We start from the raw sequence: 20,300 nt of genomic DNA, 5'->3' as shown, positions 1-20,300 counted from the left end.
CATCTCGGACTGGACCTCCTCCAGTGGCATGCCCAGGAAAATAGGAAAGACATCAAGAGCATCTCCAGGGACACAGCCTGACCAGCAATGTCAGCAGGTGAAAAATAAGGTTTTTCTGAGCAATGGAACTGTGATAAAGCAAAACAATCAGGGCAGTCCATTCATACAGATGGGGGCACACTCTGGGGGTACAGCTAAGGCCATGAGGTCACAGCAGGGCTCTGGGGTCACAGCAGGCTGAGCTCTCAGCAGGCCCTGAGGTCACAGAGGTGCCAGAGGTCCCAGAGCCCCGTGGTTGCACAGCAGCACAAGGAGCCAGCAGTCAGTCCCTGAGCACAACTGTTGCGGCAGCAGCGGTGGTGGCAGCAGCGGTGCTGACGTTGGGACAGCGGTGTTGGGACAGCGGTGGCAGCAAGAGCTGCGGGACTGGCGGAGGACAAGGCACCATGGCCCTTGCTCTGCGCCTCCTACTCCTGCTCCTCCTGGCCGTGGCCCTGCCTGCCAGGGCTGCCCAGGCTGCTCCGCTGCAAGCGCGGCGAGCAGGTGAGCCGGCAGCCTGGCTGCCCTTTCCTGGCACAGCGCTCCCTGCTCCCTGGGAAGCGCTGGGGATGGTTTTGCCCAGGGCTTTAGGGAGGGTTTCCTCTGTGGGAGGGAGAGAGACCCCACGGGCCCTGGGCTACTCCAGCCACCCCTACAGAGATGTTGCACAGGGCCTGCAAAGAGGTTGGAGAGTGACCAGGAGCCAGCCCAGAGCTCCCCAGGCCCCTGAGCAGCTTTGGCCTTGTCCACTGACATCTGGCTCCCACAGCCTTACCCAACACCCCTGCATTGCCCAGTCTCCTGTGGCAGAAGGGGATCCCAGCACACCATGGAAATGGTTCTGATCTCTGCTCCCTTCTAGACTGGAATCGTGACATGGGTTTTCAGGAAGTCCTGATGAAGCATGGTTTGAAGTTCCTGGAGGATGCTGGAGGCAAGTTTTCATTCAGCCTTTCCTGAGTGAATAATCTTGATTAATGCAACAAAAGCTCACTTACAAACCATTTCTCTTAACATAATCTTAAGGTTGAAAGAATCTGGAAACCTTGCCCTGTTCCCTTCTGGAGCCCTGAGGGATCCCACTGGATCACTGTCATTGGGAGGAAGGAGCATTTAGCTTTCAATCTTCCTCCCGTGTGCAATGCCAGTGTGTCCTTCCGTGTGCTCTGTGCAGTCAAAGAGAAGAGCAGAGAGGGAAGGGGCCGGGCCCAGAGCTGTGCCCCGGGGCTGAGCCTTGTGGGCAGCCTGAGGATCTCCTGCAGTGCCACAGGAGCTCTTCTGTCCTGCCTTTCTTTGCAGCTGAACCTGCTGGTGAAGGCCTCACATCCAGGACTGAGCCTCTGGGAGATGCTGAGGGTAGGTCAAGGCCTTTCCCCTGGGAGAGCTGCCAGCTCAGAGCCCAAAGCTGGGCCAGGGAGGCAGCGCTGCAGGTGCCAGCACAGAACCATGCACGTTTGTGCCCGCGCCCTGCACGATCCCCTCACCGCTGCTGCGGCTCAGTGGTGCCCGTGCAGATCAGCAGAGATGGCAGAAGCTTCTGTGGCTGTTGAGTTACAGGTTTGTCTGCAGGGAGGAGATTCATACGTCCTTTGGTGGTTATTGCCAACAAGACCAGCCCCCATGGCAGGGGTGAGTAGTGTGTCCCTGCTGACCCGACAAGTTGAGCCCTGCTTTTGTGGGATGCATTCCTGGGAAATGGAAATATTTTTCTCGAAGTTCCTCCGAAGAGGAAGATGCAAGACACAACAGAGAAGATATCCCTGGAACCATCCAAAAAGACGAAGCAAGAGCTGAAGGAAATGCGGCAGGGAGGACAAGGTGGGTGCATTTGCCTCATGCTTCCCCTGGGACTCAGCAGCCGGGGGCTTTGGCTGCACATCTGAACGCATGGTTCCCGGCACAGCGGGATGGGATCCATGGCCCATTCCCAATGAGGAATGTTTCCATCTGATCCAGCTGTCTCTTTTTCATTCTCCAGAAATGAAAGGAGAGCCTGTGCAGAAGGAAGCATTTCCCAGAGGAAGCAGTGGTTCCGTGCCAGCCTCTGCTGAAGGAAGGGAGGCCATGCCAGGCACAGGAGGTAATTGCTGTGCCTCTGGGCCTGAGCCCTGCTGAGGCTTGAGCTGCCCTCTCTGCTGCTTGGCAGTGCGGGCACAGCCTGGACTAGAGCGGCACAGCCCAGGGGAATTATCCCGAGCAGGTTCAGGGCACTCGGGTACTGAGCAGTCCTGCTGGGGTCCCTCCATGGGAGACATGTCCTGAAACCTGGCAGCGACTGCACGGGGTGCCCACAGTGGGGAAAGGACAGAGGGGGAGAGCAAGGCTCCAGTGTGTCCTGAGAGGGCCTGGCTGTTTGCCCTTGGGATCTGGGAGCTGTCGCCGCAGAAGGAGGGCAGGAGGGAGTGTAGGAGGGAAGGATGGATAGCTGTGTCACTGCCTGCTGCAGTTTTCCCCAGGGTTTTAGAGAGGATTTCCTCTGTGTCTGAGGGAGAGAACCCCGGGGCCCTGCGCTGCTCCAGCCACCTCTCCCTGGGATGTTGCTGAGGGCAGGGAAAGAGTGTGGAGAGTGGCCAGCAGCCAGCCCAGAGCTCCCCAGGCTCCTGTTCACCTTTGGCCATGTCTATTCACATCTGGCTCCCACGGCCTTAGCCGACCCCCTGGCAGTGCCCAGTTCTCTGTGGCAGAAGGGGATCCCAGCACACCCTGGAAAATGTTCTCATCTGTGCTCCATTCTAGATGAGGTGTCTGGGAGGGCTTCTCCATCAGCTTGGATGAATAAAGTTTTGAAGCCCTTGGAGCCTCCTGCAGGTATGTTGTCAGCGTGCCACCAAGGAAGAATTGTAGACAAGCGGGCAGGAACCAGGTGACAGGAGCTTCTGTGGCTGTTGTGTTACAGATGTGTCTACAGGGAGGACTTCTCCAGCTCCTACTTTGGATGTTGCAATTAAGCCCAGCTCCCATCACAGGAGTGAGTAGTGTGTCCCTGCTGACCACACAGGCTGAGCCTTGCTTTTGTAGGATCCATTCCAGGGAAATGGAAATATTTTTCTCTAAGGTATTCCAACAGGGAAAATCCAAGATACAACAGATAAGATATCCCTGGAACCATCCAAACAGATAAGGCAAGAGCTGAAGGAAGCCCTGCAGACAAGACAAGGTGGGTGCATTTCCCTCATGCTTCCCCTGGGACTCAGCAGCCGGGGGCTTTGGCTGCACATCTGGACACGCCGTGCCCGGCACTGCAGGAAGGGATCCATGGCAGCCTCGCTGCCCCGCTGCTGCTTTCACGCCCTGCAGGGCTGTTTCCCAGTCTGGCCTGGCTGCAGCTTCTGCCCAGCCTCTGTAGGAAGGCGTTTGGCATCAGCTGACAGGCAGCCCAAACTGGAACACACCCTGAGATCCCCCACAATATCCAGCCCTCCAGATTAGGAAAAGGGTGTCTGTTAGGAGGTGGAAGTGCTCTCATCATGCCACTGGAATCTGGCCATTTTCCTGCACCATAAATTTCACAAATATTACCTCTGATGCCACCGCCCAAGTGGGAAACAGCTCCATCTGATGCAGCTGTCTCCCTTCCTTTCTCAAGAGATGGACATAGTGCTTCAGTGGAAGTTGGCATTTCTTGAAGGAAGCACTCCATCTTTGGTGCCAGCCCCTGTTGCAGGAAGGAAGGCGATTCCAGACACGGGCACAGGCACAGCAGGTAATTGCTGTGCCGGGCTCAGCCCTGGCCGGGGCTGTGTGGCAGCAGCTCTTCCCCCAGGGCCTGCCCTTGCCCGGCCCGCCAGCAGCCAAAGCTGGAGGCGCCTCGGCTTCCAGGCCTCTGGAGCTGGTTCAGAGCCCCGGGGAAACGGGACTGGTGCAGCAACGTCCCTGGCGCTGCAGCTGCTGCGGAGCTGGCCCTGAGTGCCCAGAGGCCCAAGGCACAGGAGCAGCCCCGAGCGGGAGCCCTGCCGCCAGCCCAGGGCCAGAGCCAGCCCTGGCACACAATGGAAACAGTTCTCATCTTGGTTTGCTTCCAGACTGGGAGGCTGGGAAGGATTCTGCATTAGCCTGGCGCTCTGAAGTTGTGAAGCCGTCTGAGCATTCTGCAGGTATGTTCTCACAGTCCCAACAAGGTCTAATGTTTGAATGACTGGTCAGGACCAGGTGACAGAAGCTTCTGTGGCTGTTTTGTTACAGATGTGTCTGCAGGGACGACCTCACCAACTCCTACCTTGGATGCTGCACCAAAGCCCAGCTCCCATCACAGGGGTGAGCAGTGTGTCCCTGCTGACCCCACAAGCTGAGCCCTGCTTTTGTGGGATCCATTCCTGGGAAATGGAACTACTTTCTCTTAAGGTCCTACGACAGGAGAGACCAAAGGCATGGCAGGCAAGAAATTCCAGGACCCATTAGAAGTCATGTGGCAAATGCTGAAGGAATGTCTGCAGAGAAAGCAAGGTGGGTGCATTTGCCTCATGCTTCCCCTGGGACTCAGCAGCCGGGGGCTTTGGCTGCACATCTGGACACGCCATGCCCGGCACAGCGGGAAGGGATCCATGGCAGCCTTGCTGCCCCGCTGCTGCTATCACACCCTGCAGGGCTGTTTCCCAGTCTGGCCTGGCTGCAGCTTCTGCCCAGCCTCTGCAGGAAGGCATTTGGCATCAGCTGACAGGGAGACCCAATTGCACCACAGTCCATGCCCACCCTCAGATCCCCTGCAATTTCCTGGTGTCCAGGCAGATCAGATTTTGGGGCTGTTTGGGGAAGGAAGCAACCTTGGGTTGTCCCAAAATCCTGGGTGTTTTCTGATCCTTATCCATTCCTTTCACAAGTGAGGCCTCCTGAAATTGTCCCCATCCCCACTGCCAGTCAGGAATGTTTCCATCTGATCCAGCTGTCTCTTTTCCATTCTCCAGAAATGAAAGGAGAGCCTGTGCAGAAGGAAGCACTTCCAGGAGGAAGCAGTGGTTCTGTGCCAGCCTCTGCTGCAGGAAGGGAGACGATGCCAGGCACAGGCCCAGGAGGTAATTGCTGTGCCTCTGGGCCTGAGCCCTGCTGAGGCTTGAGCTGCCCTCTCTGCTGTTTGGCAGTGCGGGCACAGCCTGGACTAGAGCAGCACAGCCCAGGGGAATTATCCCGAGCAGGCTCAGGGCACTGAGCAGTCCTGCTGGGGTCCCTCCATGGGAGACATGTCCTGAAACCTGGCAGTGACTGCACAGGGTGCCCACGGTGGGGAAAGGACAGAGGGGGAGAGCAAGGCTCCAGTGTGTCCTGAGAGGGCCTGGCTGTTTGCCCTTGGGATCTGGGAGCTGTCGCCGCAGAAGGAGGGCAGGAGGGACAGAGGGAGGGATGGAGGGATAGCTGTGGCACTGCCTGCTGCAGTTTTCCCCTGGGCTTTAGGGAGGATTTCTTTTGTATGTGAAGAGAGAGTCCCAGGTCCCTGCGCTGCTTCAGCCGTCCCTCCCAGGGATGTTGCTGAGGGCAGGGAAAGAGTGTGGAGAGTGGCCAGCAGCCAGCACAGAGCTCCCCAGGCTCCTGTTCACCTTTGGCCATGTCTATTCACATCTGGCTCCCATGGCCGTACCCGGCCCCCTGGCAGTACACAGTTCCCTGTGGCAGAAGTGGATCCCAGCACACCCTGGAAAATGTTCTCATCTGTGCTCCGTTCTAGATGAGGTTGCTGGGAAGGCTTCTCCATCAGCTTGGATGAATAAAGTTTTGAAGCCCTTGGAGCCTCCTGCAGGTATGTTCTCAGTGTGCCACCAAGGAAGAATTGTAGACAAGCGGGCAGGAACCAGGTGACAGAAGCTTCTGTGGCTGTTGTGTTACAGATATGTCTCCAGGGAGGACTTCTCCAGCTCCTACTTTGGATGCTGCACTTAAGCCCAGCTCCCATGGCAGGGGTGAGTAGTGTGTCCCTGCTGACCCCACAGGCTGAGCCCTGCTTTTGTGGGATGCATTCCTGGGAAATGGAACTACTTTCTCTTAAGGTCCTCCACCAGAAGAGACCAAAGTCATGGCAGACAAGAAATTCCAGAACCTATTTGAAATCATGTGGCAAATGCTGAAGGAAATGCTGCAGAGAAGACAAGGTGGGTGCAATTCCTTCATGCTTCCCCTGGGACTCAGCAGCTGGGGCCTTTGGCTGCACATCTGGACACGCCGTGCCCGGCACTGCAGGAAGGGATCCATGGCAGCCTCGCTGCCCCGCTGCTGCTTTCATGCCCTGCAGGGCTGTTTCCCAGTCTGGCCTGGCTGCAGCTTCTGCCCAGCCTCTGTAGGAAGGCATTGGGCATCAGCTGACAGGCAGCCCAAACTGCACCATGGGCCTGAGATCTCCTGCGATTTCCCAGTCTCTGAGCAGATCAGGAGACACAGCTATTTGGAGGAGGAAGTGCTCTGGCCCAGACCCAAGACCGTGGACCTTTCCTGATCCTTATAATTTTTTTTAATAATTATTGCCTCCTGAGGATGTCACCTCCCCAATGAGAAACAACTCCACCTGATCCAGCTTTGCCTTTTCCATTCTCCAGGAGTGGATTGTGAGCCTGTGCAGATGGAAGCATATGCCGGAGGAAGCAGTGGTTCCGTGCCAGCCTCTGCTGAAGGAAGAGAGGCGATGCCAGGCACAGGCACAGGAGGTAATTGCTGTTCCTCTGCGCCTGAGCCCTGCTGAGGCTTGAGCTGCCCTCTCTGCTGTTTGGCAGTGCGGGCACAGCCTGGACTAGAGCGGCACAGCCCAGGGGAATTATCCCGAGCAGGCTCAGGGCACTCGGGTACTGAGCAGTCCTGCTGGGGTCCCTCTGTGGGAGACATGTCCTGAAACCTGGCAGTGACTGCACAGGGTGCCCACGGTGGGGAAAGGACAGAGGGGGAGAGCAAGGCTGCAGTGTGTCCTGAGAGGGCCTGGCTGTTTGCCCTTGGGATCCGGGAGCTGTTGCCGCAGAAGGAGGGCAGGAGGGACAGAGGGAGGGATGGAGGGATAGCGGTGGCACTGCCTGCTGCAGTTTGCCCCCGTGCTTTAGGGAGGATTTCCTCTGTGTGTGAGGGAGAGAGCCCCGGGGCCCTGGGCTACTCCAGCCACCTCTCCCTGGGATGTTGCTGAGGGCAGGGAAAGAGTGTGGAGAGTGACCAGGAGCCCGTCCAGAGCTCACCAGGCCCCTGTGCAACTATGGGCATGTCAATTCGCATCTGGCTCCCACGGCCTTAGCCGACCCCCTGGCAGTGCCCAGTTCTCTGTGGCAGAAGGGGATCCCAGAATGCCACTGAGATCATTCTGATCTCTGCTCCCTTCTAGACTGGAATCATGACTTGGATTTTTTTGAAGCCCTGCTGGGAAATGGCTTGAAATTCCTGGAGGATGCTGGAGGCTATTCCTCCGTGTGCCTTTCTTGACAGAATAATCAGTGTCAATGTTACAAGAGCTCACTCATAAGCCATTTCCCTTAACATTATTTAAGGGCTGAAGGATTCTGAAAATCTTGCCCTGCTCCCTTCTGGATCCCTGAGGGATCCCACAGGATCGCTGTCATTGGGAGGAAGGAGCATTTAGCTTTCAATCTTCCTCCCGTGTGCAATGCCAGTGTGTCCTTCCGTGTGCTCTGTGCAGTCACAGAGAAGAGCAGAGAGGGAAGGGGCCGGGCCGGGCCCAGAGCTGTGCTCCGGGGCTGAGCCTTGTGGGCAGCCTGAGGATCTCCTGCAGTGCCACAGGAGCTCTTCTGTCCTGCCTTTCTTTGCAGCTGAACCTGCCGGAGAAGGCCCCACATCCAGGACTGAGGCTCTGGGAGATGCTGAGGGTAGGTCAAGGCCTTTCCCCTGGGAGAGCTGCCAGCTCAGAGCCCAAAGCTGGGCCAGGGAGGCATCGCTGCAGGTGCCAGCACAGAACCATGCACGTGTGTGCCCTCGCCCTGCACGATCCCCTCACCGCTCCTGCGGCTCAGTGGTGCCCGTGCAGATCAGCAGAGATGGCAGAAGCTTCTGTGGCTGTTGAGTTACAGGTGTGTCTGCAGGGAGGACTTCTCCAGCTCCAGGGCTGGATGCTTGGCCCCAACCCAGCTCCCATGGCAGGGGTGAGTATTGTGTCCCTGCTGACCCCACAGGCTGAGCCCTGCTTTTGTGGGATGCATTCCTGGGAAATGGAACTACTTTCTCTTAAGGTCCTCCAAAAGGAAAGACCCAAGATACTACAGCCAAAATGTCTCATGAGGCAGATGAATTCCTGACACAAACACAGAAGGAAGCACCCGGAGGACAAGGTGGGTGCATTTCCCTCATGCTGTCCCTGGGACTCAGCAGCCGGGGGCTTTGGCTGCACACCTGGACACGCCGTGCCCGGCACAGTGGGAAGGGATCCATGGCAGCCTCGCTGCCCCGCTGCTGCTTTCACGCCCTGCAGGGCTGTTTCCCAACCTGGCCTGGCTGCAGCTTCTGCCCAGCCTCTGCAGGATGGAATTTGGCCTTAGCTGATAGGGTGCCCCAACTGTACTGTGGGCCTGAGATCCCCTGCCATTTCCCAGTCTCTGAGAAGATCAGGAGGTGCAGCTGTTTTCTCAAGGGAGTGCACTGGCCCAGCCCCAATTACCTGGGATTTTTCCTGATCTTTACCTGTGACTTTGACAAGCATTGCCTCATGAAGATGACACATCCCCAGTGGGGAATGTTTCCATTTGATCCAGTTGTCCCTTTTTTCCTTTTTCAAGTGATGGACCAAAAGGCTGTGCAGAAGGAGGAACACTCAGGGAGAAGCAGTGGCTCATTGGCAGCCCCTGCAGCAGAAAGGAAGGCGATGCCAGACACGGGCACAGGCACAGCAGGTAATTGCTGTGCCGGGCTCAGCCCTGGCCGGGGCTGTGTGGCAGCAGCTCTTCCCCCAGGGCCTGCCCTTGCCCAGCCCGGCAGCAGCCAAAGCTGGAGGCGCCTCGGCTTCCAGGCCTCTGGAGCTGGTTCAGAGCCCCGGGGAAACGGGACTGGTGCAGCAACGTCCCTGGCGCTGCAGCTGCTGCGGAGCTGGCCCTGAGTGCCCAGAGGCCCAAGGCACAGGAGCAGCCCCGAGCGGGAGCCCTGCCGCCAGCCCAGGGCCAGAGCCAGCCCTGGCTCCCGACTGGGCAGGGGCTGCGCTGGGCCCTGACAGGGCCTGAGCCTGTCCCCTGGGGCTGGGGGAGCTGTCACGGGGCAGGGAGGGCCAGGGGTGGCAGTGGCTGCTCAGGGATGGCTTTGGCCCGTCTCCCTGGCAGCAGCCACTGCCCAAGCAGCTGTGCTGCCCCTGGGCTCTCCTCCCGGCCTGCTGGGCTTTGTTGGCTGGCACAGCCTGTGCCAAGGGCCGGCAAGGTGCCTGCAGGCCCCAGCTCTGGGGGAAACAGAGAACGTCCTGCCAGTATCCACTGTGCTGCCAGCTCAGCAGTGCAGCACAGCACGGGCTCACGCTCCCCATCACTCCCACAGATGCAGCCGGCATCACAAGACCTGTTCCCAATGCCCAGGATGGCCTCGGAAGGGGTTTCTGTCAGGGAACAGGCTGCTGGCTAGGGTTACTGGCCGGCGTGCTTTGTTTGGAGCTTGTCTTCATGTTGTGCTGCTTTGGAATCGGGTATTCCTGGAACAGAAAACAGTGAGTGTTTTGTTGCTCTCCCCCTCCAACAGCTTCTTTTGAAAGTCTAACGTGGACAGGGAACATTCCTATTGAGACTGCAGTGGAGTTGTGGCCAGTCCATGATTGTCCAAATGACTCTGCTGAGGGTTCTGCTGCTGCCCAGTGCTTCCATTGGCCTCTCAATTGCTGGGCCTTGTCCTGGGGGCCCGCTGGGGCTGCAGCCAGTGCTGGCTCCCACTGAGGCTGCCTGGCCAAGAGCAGCCCCAGGGGCACAGGGCAGAGGCAGAGGGAGGTGGGGAGGAGAAAGAGCAGGGCCGAGATTGCCCTTGAAAGGCAGAGGCTCTCTGGGGCCCGCTCCTGGCCAGGGACCCTGCCCAGAGCCGTGCCCTGCTGGCCGGGGCCTTGAGGGGCAGCTGTCCAGCTGGGCCCAGCTGTGCCAGCAGCTCCAGCCATGCTGGGGAGCCTTGCCAGCTCTGGGCCCTGCTGTGCACGAGGGTCCCTGTGTGCCACTGGCAGCTGGGGCCTCAGCCACCTCCTCTCTTCACAGGAGCACCTCGGGACAGGAGTTGGAAGACGGTGGCTGCACCTCACACCAGACAGCGTGAGCAGCTCCTCCAGCAGCAGGAACGGCCTGGACAGCCCTCTCAAGTGTTCTGTGAAGAGGACCCCAGAACAACCGTCTATGAGGAAGCCTCTTATTGCCCCGTAGATCCCACTGCCACCTGCTCTCCCCATGGGCCTCCCCAAGCTGCCTTCATCCCTTTTTTCTCTCCATGTGTCCCATCCCAGCCAACCCGAGTTCCTCTAGAGACCCCAGGACCAGCCCAGCACCTTCCAGCCCCTCCTGAGACCAACACATCCCTTCCTCTGCCCCTGAGCCCCCTGGCCTTGCCCTCTAAGCAGCACTGAAGGTGACACCCCGCCCTCCCCCCCCCCCCCCCCCCCCCACTTGCAGAGTAGGCAATGGCCCATTCCTCTGTTGAAATAAAGAGAAGGATCTGTGTTGTGGTTTGAAAGCAAAACCAGTGAGAGACTCCAAGTTAGAAATACAATTTATTAGGAAAAGGGAAAAAAGAAAAACAAAATACATGCAATAATACAAAAGAAAAACCACTGACAGGGTCAGCATACAGCCTGACACCCTGCTAGTTAGGGTGGTGGTAGCAGTCCAGCTGAAATGGCCTTGTGGAAGTCGTGATCCTGTAGAAACAATCTGGTAGCTCTCATCCTCTGGAAAAGCAGTGGGTAAGGGCGGCGGTTCCTCTGGGAATCCAGTGGAAAGACTGCTTGTTGTGTCCCAAAACCCAGATTATATCCAGCTGGGGATGCTTAGCTCCTCCCCCATGGGCAGAGCATCTCACAGTGGGCTGATATCATTCTGCCTCATGCTGTGGGTCCTTGATTAGCCATTAAACAGAAATGGCTCTGGGAGGGAGTTATCACTGAGTCATGTGGCAAGACATTGATGGGCCTGTTAACAGGAGATGAGGAAGAAACAATGCCCCTCCTGGTTTCAGTAGCTCTTGAGGATGGCATTAGAATACATCTTTACACTGCAACCCAGGACAAGCGGTCACCCCAGTGTCCAGGTGGCAGCAGCAGCAAAGCCCACCCAGCACCAGCACTGACTGAGCTCCATGCCCAGGAGGAGCTGTGGATGCCCACGGTGTGGGCAGGCAGAAGCCAGGCCGGGGCTGCTGTTGAAATGGAGGTTTTGGGCCGCTCACAGGCTCAACACAGTTGGCTGTGATTGGTCATCAAGTGAAAACAATCCACATGGACCAATGGAAGATGCACCTGTTGCATTCCACAGCAGCAGACAGTTATTGTTTACATTTCTTTCCTGAGGCCCTCAGCTCCTCATGAGGGGAAAAATCCCAGGAAAGGATTTTTAATAAAATATCATAGCTACAGATAACTGTTTTACTCATAAGGCCAGGAGAAGACCAGGAAATGCAGGTAGCCTAGACTAAGGAGCTCCTCTGTCTCCAAGCTGATCCAAGCCAACAGACCTACTCAGATAAGCACCAGGGGACCACAGTGCATGCACAAAGGAGAAAAGTTCAAAAGTTCAGTCATGAGGAAGACCACAGCCTTCGACCTCAGAGACCACCAAAGACCCCAGTGTGACCACCACAGGAAACAACGCGTGCCCAGAAGGGCGTGGATCTCATCGCCATGTGAGGGGAGGACAGGCGGGGCCAGGGGTTGAATGTGCATGACGAGATTGTGTAATGCATTGCATATGGAACATGTTTGTGAACAAAGATGTGGCTCAGTCCAGGGCTCGGGGCACAAGTTTTCACGAGAGCCATCTCGCTTGTGCCAGGCCCTGACACGCATACCCACTTCACAACTACATCAGGTTGTGGAGTGCCGCTGTAGGACATGAAATAAAACAACGCAGACACGCATCTCTCCAAGGTAAAAAAGAAGGCAGTTGAATTTCTGACTCCAACATTTACAGATTTCCAAAAGTGACAGTGGATTGGAGGGTGAAAGTGCCACCTCTCCAATGACACTGGACAAACCAACAGTCCATCAAATTTCTCCTCTGCAGAAAAGAATGCAAAACAATAAGTTATTTACATAAAGTGTTTGGGAAAGTTTGCTACAAGAATGTAAACATCAGAAGGCTTAGAAGAACATTAAAAACCAGGGCGACAGTGGAGTCTATTTATTCTGCAGATGGCTTCACTGTGACCAGCGGTGGGGCCTCGAGGGGATGGGGCAGCCCATGCTGAGCGTCCCTGGGCTGAGGGACATTTCCTTCCGTGGGATCATCTGGGCCCACACCTCCTCCAGTGCCATGCCCAGGAAAAGAGGGAAGCCATCAAGAGTATCTCCAGGGACACAGCCTGACCAGCAATGTCAGCAGGCAAAACAAAGCTCCTCCCTAATTAACACACACTTGATAGGACCTAATTGATGGGCCATCACCAATGCAGGGTGCTGCACAGGGTCTGCTGCTCTCAGCCAGGGCCAGAAGGAAGGGAAGGGAAGGGAAGGGAAGGGAAGGGAAGGGAAGGGAAGGGAAGGGAAGGGAAGGGAAGGGAAGGGAAGGGAAGGGAAGGGAAGGGAAGGGAAGGGAAGGGAAGGGAAGGGAAGGGAAGGGAAGGGAAGGGAAGGGAAGGGAAGGGAAGGGAAGGGCTGTGTGGCCATGGGGTTCGACAGGGCTGGTGAGCAGCCCCAGAGACACAACAACCCAGGTGCAACCAGGCTTGATTTCCAGGTCGAAACACTCGGCGTAGCTGGCCTGGACTTCCCTGTAAGGCATGTGGGGGCTTTGGAGTCCCCCTAAGGTGCATGAGGAGCTGGGGTCCCTCGTGGCACACCCAGGGATATTTTAGGTTTCCTCTGAGGCATGGAGGGCACTGGGGTCCACTTCAAGTCATGCAAGGTATTTGGAATCCTGTGTGAGGCATGCAGAGGGTTTGGGATCTCTCCCAAGGTGTGCAGGGTGCTGGGATCTCTCCTGAGGCACATGTCACGGTTCTGGGGTCTCATTTCACATGTAGAAAGGGCTGTGGACTCTCGTAAGCGTGCAGATGCTTTGTGTCCCTCCTGCTGCACGCAGTGGGGCTGGAGTGGCTGCTGAGGCACGCAGGGGAGGGGGACCTCCGGCAGTCCCTCCCGGGCCCGTGCGGCTCGGGGCTGCCGTGGCCCAGGGCCAGCCGCCGTGCCGGGATGGCGGTGGCGAGGCGCCGAGGCGGAGCTGCCCCGCCGGGTCACGCTGCACCGGCACGGCACGGGCGGTGCTGAGCGCCGGGCAGGCGGCACCGCCATCCCAGGGGCCACAGCCCCGGCCCTGCCTCTTTTGGGGCCGGGCACAGAAAGCCCCGCGGGACGGGCACCGCTCAGCGCCTGAGGGGATGGAACAGATGCCAGAGGAGCCCCAGGAGCCCTGGACAGGGCCCTGGCGTTGCCCGCCCGGCTCCCCCGGGCCTGTGGCCATCCTGGGCAGCAGGGGCTCGCTCTGGGCCGTGCTCTCCCCGGCCAGCGGGGCTCCGGGCCAGCACCCGGCTCCTGCCACTGCCCTGAGAATGCTGAGGGGCTTTCGGGGCAGAACTGAACTTGACAGGGACAGAATTCATAGGAGACTTGTTTTGGCCTTTTACAAGGTTAACTGAGAAACAACTTAAAATCCCAGGCTAAATCGTGTGCTTTAATGCGTGGGGATTCCTTCAAGACCCTTCCTAACTCCCGTGGTGCCGGGCCGGGCCGCGTCCCAACGAGCACCAACACCCAGCAGCTCGATGTATGCAGCACGGCTGGCACCAGGGAAACGAGTCAGTATCCCTACAGCTGCCCGCTCTGCCTGCACGGCTGTCACACAACAGCAATGTTCCAGAAGGAACAGGCATTTTTACATCCTCAGGACCATGTGATCTTTGGTCCTGGTGGTGGATCAGAGAGAAAAGCCAAATGTGACAGACTAAACTTGACTGTAGGAGAGGGATACCTCAGCAGAGGGTCTGGGGACCTGTGGTGCCAGCCAGTGGCCCGGCACTCGGACACAGCAGGAAGACCTGAGATTATCACACTTCACCTGGGAGGGTAGAAAAGCTCAGGGGTTCTTTGTTCAAGGTCCCCCAGAGGCACCAGCTGAAGCCGCCACAGCTCCACCTTGATAAAATTGTTTAAAAGGATCCAGAGGTCTGACACTCTGCTGTGGAGGACATTCCACATGTTATATTTGCCCAATTATCCAATCCAAAAAACCGAAAGAACAAACCCAAACAAAATGAAATGTGACAGCAGTTTTAATTATGTAGCTTAATATATATACAATTGAATACACTCAAAATATTGACAATATAATTTGCTTTAAATTATGAATAATTTGTTTCTGATAATAGCGTATAAGCAAAAATAACCTCGCGGGGTATGCGTGGGGTACGGGTGCAGGGCTTTTGGACCCCCGTCACCTCACGTACTAGTGTGTCAAGCCCAAATTCCCCTTTTTATGCTGTATGTCATTACCATCTCCTCCCATTTTCGATTCGTCACACTTGTATCACTGCCCTCATCATCACCTTCCCCACGCATGCTCCACACTTCTTTAAGTAAGTTGTACCACTCTTTGGGGATCTTCTTTGAGGAAGGCCTCTCCTCTTCCTCCATGTCCTGGAGTTCACCTTTTGGATTACACATGCGCACCAAGCTGCTACAGTATAAGCCAATACTGTGTTCTAACATTAAAGCAGTGAATCTCATATAATCAACATTTGCCTGGTGTCCAACCAAATTCTCCTCTCTTCCAACGAAATTTAGTCATAGTTATCTCTTGCTTCCTCCTGTTCTGAACATCTGCAGGAGAAGGTTGGGGGTGGACCCCTCCTCTCCCTTTCTTGCTTGGCATGACTCCTTTAACTGGTTTTTTATTTCCAAATATTAATTATCAATATTGATTACTGTTTCAATTTTGTCAGCATGAATCATATCTATTTACCACACACAGTTCTCATCTTTTGGGCATTTAGAAGCTTTTGATTTTGCTTTGCACCCAAGGAAAATATACCCCCAAATGTGCACAAATAACTCCTTTAGCATGTCCTCTTTTTCAGCTGGTTTTTCCATTGTTCTCTGCTATCTTGTCCTCATCTTTCCACAACTCCTGTGCCTATTCAAGTCCAGCCTGGGACCGTGCATGCATTTGCTTTAGTTCTGTAGTGATTTATGCCCAGCCATCCTGCCAACCACACCCATTTCAATGTTGCAACAACCTAACTCTGGGCTGCAGTATGTGAATCTCACTCTGCTGTGTGAGCTGGCAGAGCACCAGAGCAGGCACTGAAGAAGGGGCATTCGGTACATTAGTGAAGTGAGTGCTGGAACCTGGGCTAGCTCTTACAACTCCGGCACTACGGCAGGAGTCGGGAACTGCCTCGCTATGGGGATTTACCAGAGGCAGAGCCTTTAGTGCAACTTGCTCTCCAGTGCCAGACACAAGCCACGACAGGGACAAGGCACAGGAGAAAGGAGGAGGCTCCCTGTCTTCAGGTTCCGCAAGGAACAGCTTAGTCCAGGTGAAGAGAACAGGATGAAAAGCCCCTAGCTGTACTGCCCAAGGGGTTTTGTACACATACAAGTCATGGGGTGGATGCAAACAATGAACCAATAGGGAATCCTCAGGAGAGGAGTGAGGGGATTACATCAAGTGTCTGGGGCCAATTGGGGTAGGAGGGTGGAGAGGATGGGTCACAAGGGCCAGTGGGGCTCCCAGGAGTAGGGGAATTCCAAAGGGGAGTTGCAGTCAGGGATTGCCCAAAGATTTGGGAACCAAGGTGTTGGGTTGCCTTGACAGGCAGGGAAAGAGCTGGAACAAGGGGTGGGGAAGGGCACGAGGGACAGTTTGGAGGGAGGGTAAAACCCACAGGTAAACCAACTCAGGAAAAACATGGGGGCACAACAGAGCCCTTAAACAACACTTAAAATGAAATCAATAAAATAAATTTGAACTGCAACAATCAAGAGCATCTTGAGGGACGCAGCCTGACCAGCAACGTCAGCAGGCAAAAGAATGGTTTTGCTGAGCAATGGCCCTTTGATGAAGCAAAACATTTACAATCAGGGCAGTCCATTCATGCGGACGGGCGCACACTCTGGGGGTACAGCTGAGGCCATGAGGTCACAGCAGGCTCTGGGGTCACAGCAGGCTGAGCTCTCAGCAGGCCCTGAGGTCACAGAGGTCACAGAGGTGCCAGAGCCCCGTGGTTGCACAGCAGCACAAGGAGCCAGCAGTCAGTCCCTGAGCACAACTGTTGCGGCAGCAGCGGTGGTGGCAGCAGCGGTGCTGACGTTGGGACAGCGGTGTCGGGACAGAGGTGGCAGCAAGAGCTGTGGGACTGGCGGAGGACAAGGCACCATGGCCCTTGCTCTGCGCCTCCTACTCTTGCTGCTCCTGGCCGTGGCCCTGCCTGCCAGGGCTGCCCAGGCTGCTCCGCTGCAAGCGCGGGGAGCAGGTGAGCCGGCAGCCTGGCTGCCCTTTCCCGGCACAGTGCTCCCTGCTCCCTGGGAAGCGCTGGGAATGGTTTTGCCCCAGGGCTTTAGGGAGGGTTTCCTCTGTGGGAGGGAGAGAGACCCCACGGGCCCTGGGCTACTCCAGCCACCCTCCAGGGATGTTGCAAAGGACCTGCAAAGAGGGTGGAGAGTGACAAGGAGCCAGCCCAGAGCTCCACAGGCCCCTGTGCAGCTTTGGCCATGTGCATTCACGTCTGGCTCCCACAGCCTTACCCAACACCCCTGCATTGCCCAGTTCCCTGTGGCAGAAGGGGATCCCAGCACACCATGGAAATGGTTCTGATCTCTGCTCCCTTCTAGACTGGAATCGTGACATGGGTTCTCAGGAAATCCTGATGAATGATGGTTTGAAGTTCCTGGAGGATGCTGGAGGCAAGTTTTCATTCTGCCTTTCCTTAGTGAATAATCAGGGTCAGTGCAACAGAAGCTCATTTATAAACCATTTCCCTTAATATAATCTTAAGATTAAAAGAATCTGGAAACCTTTCCCTGCTCCCTTCTGGAGGCCTGAGGGATCCCTCAGGATCGCTGTCAGTGGGAGGAAGGAGCATTGATCTTTCAGTCCTCCTCCCGTGTGCTGTGCCAGTGTGTCCTTCCGTGTGCTCTGTGCAGCCACAGAGAAGAGCAGAAAGGGAAGGGGCGGGGCCAGGGCTGTGCCCCGGGGCTGAGCCTTGTGGGCAGCCTGAGGATCTCCTGCAGTGCCACAGGAGCTCTTCTGTCCTGCCTTTCTTTGCAGCTGAACCTGCCGGTGAAGACCCCACATCCAGGACTGAGCCTCTGGGAGATGCTGAGGGTAGGTCAAGGCCTTTCCCCTGGGAGAGCTGCCAGCTCAGAGCCCAAAGCTGGCCCAGGGAGGCATCGCTGCAGGTGCCAGCACAGAACCATGCATGTGTGTGCCCTCGCCCTGCACGATCCCCTCATGATTTCTGCTGCGGCTCAGTGGTGCCCGTGCAGATCAGCAGAGATGGCAGAAGCTTCTGTGGCTGTTGAGTTACAGGTGTGTCTGCGGGGAGGACTTCTCAAGCTCCAGGGCTGGATGCTTGGCCCCAACCCAGCTCCCATGGCAGGGGTGAGTAGTGTGTCCCTGCTGACCCCACAGGCTGAGTCCCGCTTTTGTGGGATCCATTCCTGGGAAATGGAACTACTTTCTCTTAAGGTCCTCCAAAAGTAAAGACCCAAGTTTTTGCCGCCAAAAAGTCTCATGACTCAGATGAATTCCTGAGACAAACACAGAAGGAAGCACCCGGAGGACAAGGTGGGTGCGTTTCCCTCATGCTTCCCCTGGGACTCAGCAGCCGGTGCCTTTGGCTGCACATCTGGACACGCCGTGCCCGGCACAGCGGGAAGGGATCCATGGCAGCCTCGCTGCCCCGCTGCTGCTTTCACGCCCTGCAGGGCTGTTTCCCAACCTGGCCTGGCTGCAATTCCTCCCCAGCCTCTGCAGGATGGAATTTGGCCTTAGCTGATAGGGTGCCCCAACTGTACTGTGGGCCTAAGATCCCCTGCCATTTCCCAGTCTCTGAGAAGATCAGGAGGTGCAGCTGTTTGCACAAGGGAGTGCACTGGCCCAGCCCCAATTACCTGAGCTTTTTCCTGATCTTTACCTGTGACTTAGACAAGCATTGCCTCCTGAAGGTGCCACCTCCCCAGTGGGGAATATTTCCATTTGATCCAGTTGTCCCTTTTTTCCTTTTTCAAGTGATGGACCAAAAGGCTGTTCAGGAGGAGGAACACTCAGGGAGAAGCAGTGGCTCATTGGCAGCCCCTGCTGCAGGAAGGAAGGCGATGCCAGACATGGGCACAGGCACAGCAGGTAATTGCTGTGCCGGGCTCAGCCCTGGCCGGGGCTGTGTGGCAGCAGCTCTTCCCCCAGGGCCTGCCCTTGCCCAGCCCGGCAGCAGCCAAAGCTGGAGGCGCCTCGGCTTCCAGGCCTCTGGAGCTGGTTCAGAGCCCCGGGGAAACGGGACTGGTGCAGCCACGTCCCTCCCGCTGCAGCTGCTGCGGAGCTGGCCCTGAGTGCCCAGAGGCCCAAGGCACAGGAGCAGCCCCGAGCGGGAGCCCTGCCGCCAGCCCAGGGCCAGAGCCAGCCCTGGCTCCCGACTGGGCAGGGGCTGCGCTGGGTCCTGACAGGGCCTGAGCCTGTCCCCTGGGGCTGGGGGAGCTGTCACGGGGCAGGGAGGGCCAGGGCTGGCAGTGGCTGCTCAGGGATGGCTTTGGCCCGTGTCCCTGGCAGCAGCCACTGCCCAAGCAGCTGTGCTGCCCCCGGGCTCTCCTCCCGGCCTGCTGGGCTTTGTTGGCTGGCACAGCCTGTGCCAAGGGCCGGCAAGGTGCCTGCAGGCCCCAGCTCTGGGGGAAACAGAGAACGTCCTGCCAGTATCCACTGTGCTGCCAGCTCAGCAGTGCAGCACAGCATGGTCTCACGGTCCCCATTGCTCCCACAGATGCAGCCGGCACCACAAGACCTGTTCCCAATGCCCAGGATGGCCTCGGAAGGGGTTTCTGTCAGGGAACCGGCTGCTGGCTAGGGTTTCTGGCAGGCATGCTTTATTTGGAGCTTGTCTTCATGTTGTTCTGCATTGGAATCTGGTATTCCTGGAACAGAAAACAGTGAGTGTTTTATTGCCTGCCCCCTCCAACAGCTTCTCTTCAAAGTCCAGCGTGGACAGGGAACATTCCCATTGAGGCTGCAGTGGGGTTGTGGCCAGTCCATGATTGTCCAAATAACTCTGCTGAGGGTTCTGCTGCTGCCCAGTGCTTCCATTGGCCTCTCAATTTCTGGGCCTTGTCCTGGGGGCCCCGCTGGGGCTGCAGCCAGAGCTGGCTCCCACTGAGGCTGCCTGGCCAAGAGCAGCCCCAGGGGCACGGGGCAGAGGCAGAGGGAGGTGGGGAGGAGAAAGAGCAGGGCCGAGATTGCCCTTGAAAGGCAGAGGCGCTCTGGGGCCCGCTCCTGGCCAAGGACCCTGCCCAGAGCCGTGCCCTGCTGGCCGGGGCCTTGAGGGGCAGCTGTCCAGCTGGGCCCAGCTGTGCCAGCAGCTCCAGCCGTGCTGGGGAGCCTTGCCAGCTCTGGACCGTGCTGTGCAGGAGGGTCCCTGTGTGCCACTGGCAGCTGGGGCCTCAGCCACCTCCTCTCTGCACAGGAGCACCTCGGGACAGGAGTTGGAAGACGGTGGCTGCACCTCACACCCAGACAGCGTGGGCAGCTCCTCCAGCAGCAGGAACGGCCTGGACAGCCCTCTCAAGTGTTCTGTGAAGAGGACCCCAGAACAACCGTCGACAAGGAAGCCTCTTATTGCCCCGTAGATCCCACTGCCACCTGCTCTCCCCATGGGCCTTCCCAAGCTTCCTTTATTCCTTTTTTTCTCTCCGTCTGTCCCATCCCAGCCAACCCGAGTACCTCTAGGGACCCCAGGACCAGCCCATCACCTTCCAGCACCTCCTGAGACCAACACATCCCTTCCTCTGCCCCTGAGCCCCCTGGCCTTTCCCTCTAGGAATCACTGAAGGTGACACCCCACCCCACCCCACCCTCCCCGCCCCTCCAACTCCCGCTTGCAGGGTAGGCAATGGCCCATTCCTGTGTTCAAATAAAGAGATGGATTTGTTTCCTAGTTTGAAAGCAAAACCAGTGTGAGGCTCTCTTGTTTCAACTGCGACCCTTTGGACG

At 57.1% G+C, this 20,300-nt stretch overlaps 1 protein-coding gene across 6 annotated transcripts; it reads left to right on the top strand.

Moving 5' to 3' along the window:
• Positions 1-443: 443 nt before the first annotated feature.
• Positions 444-20,061, top strand: LOC135292116 (protein bassoon-like). Of its 6 annotated transcripts, none has more exons than XM_064406352.1 (24): positions 444-543; positions 902-973; positions 1,339-1,395; positions 1,597-1,668; positions 1,756-1,857; positions 2,018-2,119; positions 2,776-2,847; positions 2,936-3,007; positions 3,095-3,196; positions 3,626-3,742; positions 4,062-4,133; positions 4,222-4,293; positions 4,381-4,482; positions 4,941-5,048; positions 5,696-5,767; positions 5,856-5,927; positions 6,027-6,116; positions 6,558-6,665; positions 7,764-7,820; positions 8,022-8,093; positions 8,181-8,279; positions 8,724-8,837; positions 19,078-19,243; positions 19,774-20,061. In XM_064406352.1, the coding sequence occupies exons 1-24, from the start codon at positions 447-449 to the stop codon at positions 19,934-19,936; spliced, it is 2,232 nt and encodes a 743-aa protein (XP_064262422.1). In that variant the 5' UTR covers positions 444-446; the 3' UTR covers positions 19,937-20,061. The 6 variants fall into 6 exon arrangements, with proteins under 6 accessions (XP_064262422.1, XP_064262421.1, XP_064262420.1 ...); XM_064406351.1 differs by having other exon boundaries at positions 3,107-3,196; positions 6,015-6,116; positions 19,774-20,060; XM_064406350.1 differs by having other exon boundaries at positions 6,015-6,116; positions 19,774-20,057.
• Positions 20,062-20,300: the final 239 nt, after the last annotated feature.

This window comes from Passer domesticus, unplaced genomic scaffold (assembly GCF_036417665.1).
Source record: "Passer domesticus isolate bPasDom1 unplaced genomic scaffold, bPasDom1.hap1 HAP1_SCAFFOLD_209, whole genome shotgun sequence".
Lineage (NCBI taxonomy): Eukaryota > Metazoa > Chordata > Aves > Passeriformes > Passeridae > Passer > Passer domesticus.
Note: the sequence above shows the minus strand (reverse complement) of the source record. Positions and strands in the feature narration are given on the sequence as shown.